The following is a 10853-nucleotide window of genomic DNA, read 5'->3' on the forward strand; positions in this document are numbered from 1 at the left end:
AATCTCGATAATTTCGCTCTCGACGAGTGCAAAACACACACTTTACGGCTCACTAGCTCGAACCTAACAGAATCATAAATTACACGGAACTCAAAGCAACTACTGCTCTCTCTTCATTCACCAATCCCCCTGGCTTTCACTGCCAGGCTTATATACTAACGAAGAGGGCATCTCGATCACACTCGGACTTCCCCGATCATTCGAGAAACTCATCATCCACGCGCCAGCAGCGTCACGTGACTTCCGCTGTCGTAACACATGGAAATCATGGACTATGGAGTTAAGTTGTTTACTGTGGATACATTTACAGCTGTTTTAAAGGAAACCTTGCTGCAGTTTATTTGATAGAAAATAATTATCCAATATATATATAAACATACTTATAGCAACCAGTTGTAAACTTTATGCACGTCAAACCCGTGTTCTAATTTCTCTTACTTAAATCATAATATCTTTTATATTACTATTAATATAGTATAGGATGAATTTCTTAATTAAATTGCTATAACTGATTTACATAACGCATATTATATTTTTGTGTTTCGCCATTAACGTGACCAACAACATTTGCGGCTTCTTGCTCTTACGCTGTGATTGGTAAAACTTCCCTTACATTTATAGAATATTGTTGATTGCTGTGATCTGGTCATCGTGCATATACCCCTCTACAACGTACTGAAGTCCCCTTTCTTAACTTCGAGACGAGATTTTGTCAATTTTCCAAAAGCATCTAACATTATGTTTTAATTCGCAATGTCGAACATATGAACTCGTACGAGCCAGCTGCCATTTCTCTCATGGTAGCTTGACCGACATAGTAACAGTAACTAAGGCTTGAAGAAGAGGGCGGAAGAAGTAGCGTTGGTTTCGCTAAGTATTTGTCCAACTTATAGATTGATTTAAGTTATTCTATAATTCTAACTTTAACATCCTTAATAGAGCTAAAAATACCGAAGACTTACTAATTATGTCTCTGTGAATATCACTAATATTTAATGCTGTTGAATGATCGGATAAAATTCATACAACAGAAAAAATATAAACATTTATATTACTATAAAATTTATTTTTAAATGACCCCTTTCCAAAATGAAACTTATTCCTGGGGCTTGGCAGTCATGTGTTTGAATCATGGACGATGGGGTTAAATTGTTCACCGTGGATGCATTTACAGCGGTTCCCTTTAAAGGAAACCCTGCTGCTGTTTGTTTGATCGAAAATAATGATGTAATATATATATATATATATATAAATATATATATACATACTTCTAGCAGCCAATTACAGACTTTAACTATAAACTTTCTGACACGTTAAACTTCTATTCTAGTTTCTCTTACTTAAGTAACTTGTGCTTTACAATTATATTAATTATTATTAGTAGCAGTATTAGTCACTATTACTTAGTCATAGCACTTATTTTTTATAGTACTAGCAGCATGATTACTGATATAGTGTTAATGTTACACTTAGCCTAAAATGTAAAAATTGTTTCTGCTTTAGCCATGTACAGATGCTTCAACGCTCATTCTAGTGGATGTATTTGTACTGTAGTACTCTCTATTTACTATAATTATAGCATGTTATTTTTAATATTTGAAGAATAGATAACGGTGCTCTTGATTGGTTGTAATACTTGTAATTAACCCCTGGTGGGACAGTGGTAAGTTTATGGACTGAAAATGCTAATCTGTGTAAGTAGAAGAAGCAAAATCACTGTTGATCTAAAAAGAAAGTTATACAAGATCTTAGATTATATATGTGACTGTTGATTATGTTATAAGGTTATCTATACACGCCACTACATGTATAGTTAAAATATTTCAATATTACATAAGATGCCTATTTGCAATGAAAGATATTTTGCAAATATAAATGCACATACAAACTTCACATGCATATTTTAAACAATTGTTAAATTGATATCACAAATTTTATGGTGTGTGTTTGTAGAATTAATTCAATTCTAAAAAAAAACAAAAAACATTATTCTTTTTTAAAATACATTGAAATTCTTCTCAAAATTTTAGCACAAAACATGATTGTTGATGTCATTTTACAAGGGGTAAAAATCTCTTAACTGTTAAATTCTATTGGCTGATTTTAACAAAATTTTTAGAGCAACATTACCAACAACCAAAGCATACTTGATGAACATGATAAATTAACTTTGACATAATATGTATTGCCAATACCATTTAGCTACTTTGGTATCTCATAATAGGCTACTTTCAAATGTTAATAATCTAAAACAGGTGGCTTTGCTTCCATACAATAGAAACAGGGAGTGTTGATTGAAGTTTTTCAGTATTCTAACAACAAATGATCCTAACCTCATATTTCCTCTCCCAATTTAATTGAAACCTAAGAGTGATCCGAGGGACTTCAGAAAGAAAAATCTTATGCCTGATCAAGAGAAAAATCAATTCATGGAAATTTTACTCCAGAAAATAAGTTTCATATTATGCAAATAATTGCACAGTTTTATGGAACATGATCATTTATTCATTACCTTGACATTTTATTTAACATTCCAAATATCTATTTAATGTTGTTTTTATTAAATATGTTCTGTTTTTTCTTTTTCAGAAAGGTATTTAAGACTGTTGGGTGTTAAACACTTAGATTATGAAGGATATTATTTTCATCTGATTTTTTGCATAAACTAAAAATGGAGCAAGAAATCAGAATTGTGACTGGAATTTTATCATTTTTATTTATTGTGAAATAAAATATCTGTGTGGATACAAACAAATTTCATGTTTTTGTAGTTAGTTCCAGATGATATGAAACAAAAGATTGCCACAGAAATGAACTTGTCAGAAACTGCTTTTGTTTTAAAACTGATGCCAGATGATGAATTTAAAACAGGTAGTTTGACAGAACCTATCAGCTTCTTATACTTTACCTTATAAAGATCAGGATGTGAAATAAAGATCCAGAAGTTATATGGAATGAAAGTGATATTTTATTATCTTTTAACAATAATTATTTAAAAGATGTTGAAATGCAATTCGAGATATAATCATGTTTTTCATAAATATATGCTGAAAATAATTTCACTTTTGATAATTTATATTCATATCTTTATTTTAGCATCAAAATTTCTTTTGCAATGGTTCACTCCAACAAATGAGGTCCCTTTGTGTGGACATGCAACATTAGCATCAGCTGCTGTACTCTTTAACTGTTATGGTAAGCATCTTTATTTTTTATTCTATTTCAAATTGATATATTTATTGCTGTTATATAAATCTTCACATTTAATCTTCTATGATAACAGATTTGTTTCTTGTAATTCTTTAAGTCATAGTAGATGATACTCCACTATAACAATGCTAGGAGAGTGTAAATTAGCCTTAAACAGATTGGCAGTCATAGTCTGTGTCATTTTACCATACTTTTTCTTAAGTTAAGAGGTTTTAATTGTTATTTTTGTGTATGTGTATGTATGTGAATATATAATATGTGTGTAAAGATACAGTTACTATAGCTGTACACATTATTCTAAACATTTGTAAAATGTAAAACATAAAATAATAGAAGCTGCAAAACACTGTTACAGTTACTGTAGTATAATAATTTTACTATAGATGAGTTTGATCTAATGACACTAAAAAACTTAATATTTGATAAATCAGGTTTTGTTGAAGCTTGTTTTATGAGTTGTTACATCTATTTGCGTTTTTTTTTATTTTTGCTAAGTATTGGCTTTGCAGTTACCAAATGAATTACATTAGGTAGCTTTACCTTTAAAAAGGTTGGTGACCAAAACAAAGAGTAATTATGATTTGAATGTGCTTTGATGAAATTGTACAATTGACTAGTTTGATTTTAAAATTTGCATATGTATAATATAAGAACAAAGATAATTAGATTTTGGTTTCATTTTTTTCTAAGCTCATACTCATTTACTCTTGTGAGTGTACAATGTCTGATGACTACAAGTATCAACTGACTTTACACAGTGTCTGATTAAAAAAAAAAAAGGAAATTCATAAACCCAAGTGCTTTTTTGAAGATGGATCCACCTTTTATGAATGCTTGCAATGATTAGAATTTGTTTTGTATTTTTGAATGCTTTTTGAAAGTATAAGAACTTCACATGGTGTCTATGACTATCAGATGGCTGCATGGTTTTACAATTAGAGGGATAGAAAACAAATAATTTTTCTTGTTTCAGTAGCATCTGGTGCCATGTGTTTGTAACTGTTTTCCTAATTATTTATTTCAAAACTTTAATGTAGATTAAGCTATAATTATGGATGTATTAATTTTTTTAGGAAATAAATCAGAAGTTTTAGCTTTTGAGACTCTCAGTGGAACACTTTATGCTTCTAGACAAGAACAGAAAGTGTTCATAGACCTTCCTCTGAATTCTCCAGAACCAATGGTTAGTTCTAGAGTATTTGTTTTACAACTACAAATATTATATATAGTGTTTACCCAAAATAATTTGCTTTTATCATTATTCACTTGTTTATCAAATATTTATTGTACATATTGCTTGTATCTTCTCCAACATTGACCATACATGGGAATATTTATCTACTCTTAACTTGACTTTATATAGAAGTTTCCCTGAAGAAAATTTTCCTGTAAAAAGAACACCTTTAGGAACTCTATCTAAGTGCCAAAATTTCAGTGCATTTGAATAAGATTATTTGCATTGCAAAACTCAATTTTCATATATTTTTATAATGCATGTGGGAGTAGATGATGTTTGAATTGGTAAATCAGAATAGTGTCTTAAAAAGTATAAAGAACTCCTTTAGAGGTTTAGGGGTGAAAACAAACATGTAGTCTTTTTGGAAATGCTCACTCAGGCTAGATGTGGGAATGAATTAGTTAATAGAATATCAAAGGATTAAATGAAAGATTATCAGGATGTGCTTAAAGCAACAGGTAAGCTGATTGTTCATGTGGGATAAGATTCAAGGTATTTGTGAATTACATGTTAGAAATAGATTTCACTTTAAATGGCTAGGAAGTAGGATGTTTGAGGAAGCTATCAAAATATTTATTGAAGACAATGTAAACTAAACTTGCATAGTGGTTTGATAACTTGTGGATAAACAAATTGATAAGATAGCTATAGCAATGTGAAGATTGGACAAAGAAGATTTAGAACCTAAATATTTTAAAGCTAAGTCTGCCATGTTTGAAGATAAATATACTAGATTTAAAAATAAGCTTAGTTGTTGTTATTCAAATGTTAGGACTATTAGGAACAAGTAAAATGAGTTCAGTGCTGTAACTGAAATGTAAAAATATGATATATTGGGAAATACTGATACTTTGTTAGATTAGGAGGAAATTGGTAATAATAATAATTATTTTTAACTTACAGGTTACAAGACAATGACAGTAGACTTTAAAAGTGGGAGTAAAGTTACTCTCTATAAATAAGGGATGAACTACAGCCTGTTATAACTGAATGAATAAGAAACAGTAGTTGAGACATTGAATATATACAGGTTAAAGTCAAGGATTTCAAAGGTGGAAAGATTTAATTGGCAATTATTATAGGCCTTCTCATCAATAAGAAATTTTATAAGAAGATCAAGGCTATTATAAATAAGAATAATGATGGAATAATTATGGGAGACTAATTTTATATACATTGATTGGGACTTTATGGAGTCAAATGTTGAGGAATTTCTTGGAATGATTCAGTTTAGTTTTACTATACTAAATAGTCACAGAGTCAACCAAGGGGAATGCCATTTTAGATTTACTGTTTACAACTAATGAGGATATTGTTGTAAAACAAATAATTGGTAAAGGTTGGGAAAAAGACTAGTTAATTGGAACCTAGGGTGTTTGAATGAGAGAATTCAAAAAGTTGTTATTAATGGGAGTCCAGGTGAACTGGATCATTGGTACTAGACAAGTGTTTCAAAAGTTAATGCTTAGACCTTTGCTTTTTTTTACTTTAATTATAGGGATGTAATAATAAAGTCTGCTCATTACATTAAACTTTTGGGTTTTTCAACATTATTTTGATGAAATTTAGGTATTACATGATGATTTCGATCAATTGTTAAGTTGAATAGATATTTGTCAAACACGTTTTAATTTTATTCAGTTGAAGATAATGTGTTTAAATTATAGGAATTTGGGTCATACATTTAATATTGATAGGAAAATTTACTCAGTAATGTTACTGAATAAAATGATATTGACATAGTGGTGGATAAGTCACTCAAGGTATCTTGTCGTAAAGTTTTTGGTTGTATATATTAATTACAAATCAAAAGAGGTAATTCTCTCTCTACATAAATCACTTGTTAGACCTCGCATAAAATAGTGTTTATAGTTTTGGTCTCCTTGTTCTAAGAAATTGTATTGACTCATTAGATAGGGCTAGTTTGAAAGAGGGCTACAAAAGTGATGCCAGAAAAAGAAGGGTTATTTTATATGGGTTGGTTAAGAATTGGAAAGACAAGGTTTTGGTTAAAAGAGTTTTATTTTTTCTAACAGGGTTTTTGACTTATAAAATGAGTTGCTCTTAATAATAGATAAGACACACTTTACAGGGGTTAAACAATATTGATCATTACTGTTAAAAATTCATTTTGTGGACTGACTCTTATGTTGTAAAAAAAGAAACATTAATTAATTTTATTGAATTTTCCCAAAGTTTCTTGTTCTAATTTGAATAACGTGAGAGTGTTTTATCCCAATAACTCTGTCATGAACTTACTACCTTCCATTGGAAGAATAATTACTTTTGTTAATTCACATTCAAGGTCATTGTCTGATTTAAATTTCATGTGTTATTTACCAGATCTCCAAGATATTAATGGGCTTCATCTAATTGTCAGCATGTCAAAATGGGTATTTGACATCTGTTGAAACCTCTTATATGAGTTATCATCCTCTACCTAAACTATGTTTTTAACGTATGTAGTTCATACATTCAGTTTTTTACTGTACTTAGTTTGACAAACTGTATATCTTGTAATGGAAAGAAATGCATAAGTTGTACAGATTTTATTTTCTTCTGTTAGATTCCTGATGAAATAGAAAAGCTTTTAGAGGTATGCTAATTTTTATGTGTTCTTTTTCTTATACAAAAATATTTATATACATACACATATACAGATAAATATATCCAAACTTTAGATTGATAATCTAAGGCTTTCAGGATGTTCAGTTTCACTCATTGTGGAAGCAGCTGAGTAACTGACTAAATTAATAACTTGTTATACTACTTTTTATTCAAATCTTTATGTGGTTTTCTTGGTTAACACTGAATAGCTGCACTGTGGACCTACATTGCCTGAAAAATAATAAGGCAATATAGAAATTTCTCAAGAGAAACTTGTTCTTCAGTAATGTGTTTTATTTTGTTCAGATGTTAGTCATTTTAGCTAAAAGTACATATTGACAGATAACAAGGAGCATAAAGTATTTCAATAAAAAATAGTAAAAGTCATTATAAGGCTGATTATTTTCAACATCTCTTCAGAAATAGAATTTCATTAATATAATTTCAAGTACAATTATAGGAGTATGCTACTGATGAGGTCCTTTCCTCAATAGCAGAGCTTATTATACTTAGTACCAAATATGGTTTACTACTAACAAGTTTTACTTAATTATTGTACTTCTTCCTACAAATGACAGCACAGTAGTTTCTTCAACTTGCTTGTTTGTTTATAATGTCTTTAGTACTTGTACATAAGAATGTATTAAATTGGGCCTACATGGAATTAAATTAGCTCAACAAGATGGTTGTTAATCTAATATTTTCAGTATTGATACACTGTTACAGTGAGTATGACATTCATCCCTGTAAACCTGGTACATACTAAATATTCAAACTTCAGGTCTTAATGGGTGTATGAACTACCACAATAATTGTTAATAACTTTTGATGAAAAACAAATAACTTTATACATCAGGACTAAACAATGATTTAGTTTAGCATTTGCAGGCCAAAAAGAACTATTTTTATTATCACTATTCTCTGATATAGATAATAACACCACATTTTTTCCTCAGTTGACTATAGGTAATAATGTTCCATACCAAGATTTGCAGTACTCACACACTACCAAAAAATTACTCATAAGGCTGAAAGATTGTGTTACCAGGTAAATTAAGCATATGTTTTTTTATTAATAAAAGTGATTAACTAGGATATGTTTGCACATTTAATGAATAGGTAATATGAATTGATTTGTAGATTGAATTTGCCTTAACCTGAATTCAATTCCTGAAATGTAATTAATGAATAACTAATACATTTTTGTTTATCAATTACATAATTAACTTGGAATATTGAACTAGATGATAGAGGAACTTCTTTCTTATGTTTAATTGCAAATTCAAGTCGTGATTTGAATATCTAAAGTTAATTTATTTATAATAAAAGTGAATTATACTTAATGATTTATTTGTATAAGCAAGATAATGGCTTACCCCAGATACTGTATCAGTTTATAGTATAGGTATCAGCAACCTAATCTTAGATAAAAAATAACCATGTGGATGTCTTTCAGTTCTATGTAAATGATCTAATGCACTTGTATCCAGGAAAGAACTGGAAAATTTGACTCCTCAAACTGAGCTGATGGTTGATGCTGTACCAAGTGGAAAAGTGAAAGGTGTTATTATTACTCTTCGTGGTTTCCCTGAAAATGGCTGTTCTAGTCAAGATGGAAAGACCTATGACTTTGTATCTCGTTATTTTGCACCTTGGAATGGAATTGATGAGGACCCAGTAACTGGTTAGTTAATAAAATTTCAGTTTAAGTTAGATTTCTGCCACTTGCGTTACTATTAGTAAAATTTCATTTAATAAGATCTGTATTAGGAAAAATAATTATTTAGTAGTTTATGTATATAGTAAAACTTATAAACAAGTAAAAATACACTGTTAAAGAATTTAACAATTTAATTCATAACTCTTAATATTTAGTTTCAAAAAAGATGTTACAATTTATAATTCAAATAGATCTTTTTTATTTGATTTCAAAATAACACTATCAAATATGTAATAATTTATATTGGACTTTGTTCATAATCATTCCTTCAAAAGTACAGTATTAGAGCATATGAAGTTGTTTTCTGTCAACCTTCAATGCTTTAAAGTGTACCATTCTCTTGTTTTATACTTATGTTGTTGCATTCATTAGGTTCAGCTCACACTGTACTAGGTCCCTACTGGTCTAAAGAACTTAATAAGACACCTTTATATGGTAAGTTGAACTAATCTTTGCACCTCTTTTTATAACTTTTGTGAATTTTAACTGCAGTTTTTTGCAGTTCTTGCAAATTGTATGTGTATATAATGTTACTAAAGTATACATGTGCATTGCATGTATTAGCTAGCTATACAATGTGCAGTTTATGTTTAAATTACTTGCATACACGAGACAAATTAATATACATAAGAGTGACTTTAGATAAGTGAAAATATGAGGGGAGAAAAATATTTGTTGTTTTCAGGTTACAGCAAGTACTTGCAAAGCAACTTTACCTGCTTTAAGCATGTAGCTGTGACCTGTACAGTTCAAAATATGGTTACCTTGTATATTTCATCCATTAACATTGAAAAGGATTTATTTTTAAGTGTCACTTCACAGAAGGATTTATATGTTCATTAAATCTAGTATTTAGAACAAGGAAAGAAAACACTTTTCAAAAGAGGAAGTAATGTAGGGATGGTATTTGCTATTACGTTATTAGCTGGTAATTCCTGTTTCACCCTGTACTTAAGCTTTTTAAAGGAACACCAAATATCTGTAAAAAAGCTAGCTTCAAGGGTAATGATAACATAATTTACCCTAGAATTATGTTGTTGCTTTTAAATTACCACTAATTATCAATAATACTTATAAAGGCAGATACTCCATTTGAAACTATGTAAACTCAGTGAAATTGGTTGACACAATTGTTTTGGTTTTAGAGTTAGCATGTATTAACCCGATGACTACCAGCTACTAACTTTCTTAGTAGGCAATGCAAGTCTTGCTATATTTCATTCCAACAATAAAACTAGTGGACGAATATTTTCGAAAATTCATAAATACTTTGACAAATGTAGGTAGTTTAAGAAACATAAAGCCTATTACTTTTAATGAATTTAGTTTTTTTGCATTATGATCTTTAATATCTTGGAAACTTACATTAGGAAATCGTATTTATAAGAAATGATTACAATATTTATATTTGCTACAGATTTGCATTAAAAGTAATAAGTTGGATTTCAAAATAATGTACTAAAACCCAAAATTGTATCCTCCATAAAATGCAAATTTTATCTATTTTTAATTTTTTTAATAATCACGTATACTTCTTATGGTTTCAAGTAATATACAGACCCGTAAATAATATTTGTAAATAAACCTAAACAATAAATGAGTATTTTTATTTTTAACTAGGATTTCATGTTTATATATGTACATAAAAAATTTTAATTTTGTTTCATAAATATATTTTTATTTCAAATTTATGTTTCACTGCAGCTGTACTTTTGTGTTTATTGTGCCGAATAAACCGTGGCAGCAGCGTGAACTTTGTACGTTGTCCGTAAACTATCTCACCCTTTTTGGTGGTCACTCTCGTTCAACCGAGCGCAAGCGCATTTGAACGTTACTGTAGATATGATAGTAAGAAAGCTTTTCGGTACTTGAATATCATTTCTTTGAACTTTCAAACAAGTTTATTTCAACATATGTCCGTGTATGTTGTTTCAGAGTACAGACAAAACTAATTGCCACTACTAACAAATGTATGTAACAGTTTATAGTACAGGTGGTTTCAATAAACACCGCCTGAGCCTGACCCCTTGTTACTTGATACATCCTGTTAAAAGAGATTACCAAACGATACATACACCA

The 10853-nt window shown here is 29.5% G+C and overlaps 1 protein-coding gene across 2 annotated transcripts in view; it reads left to right on the plus strand.

The window, feature by feature from the left end:
* Positions 1–1114: 1114 nt before the first annotated feature.
* The window catches only part of LOC106465702 (phenazine biosynthesis-like domain-containing protein), a 13170-nt gene continuing 3431 nt past the window's right edge, over positions 1115–10853 (plus strand). The window contains exons 1-8 of one of the 2 annotated variants that reach the window (XM_013925940.2): positions 1115–1227; positions 2772–2871; positions 3097–3195; positions 4284–4393; positions 7014–7043; positions 8011–8102; positions 8545–8738; positions 9147–9209. In XM_013925940.2, the coding sequence (XP_013781394.1) occupies positions 1132–1227; positions 2772–2871; positions 3097–3195; positions 4284–4393; positions 7014–7043; positions 8011–8102; positions 8545–8738; positions 9147–9209 (784 nt within the window). In that variant the 5' untranslated portion in view covers positions 1115–1131. The remainder of the gene's footprint in view (positions 1228–2771; positions 2872–3096; positions 3196–4283; positions 4394–7013; positions 7044–8010; positions 8103–8544; positions 8739–9146; positions 9210–10853) is intronic. The other variant, XM_022393623.1, reaches the window with a different exon arrangement.

The sequence above is a fragment of the Limulus polyphemus genome, unplaced genomic scaffold (assembly GCF_000517525.1).
Source record: "Limulus polyphemus unplaced genomic scaffold, Limulus_polyphemus-2.1.2 Scaffold2024, whole genome shotgun sequence".
In the NCBI taxonomy this organism is placed as follows: Eukaryota; Metazoa; Arthropoda; class Merostomata; order Xiphosura; family Limulidae; genus Limulus; species Limulus polyphemus.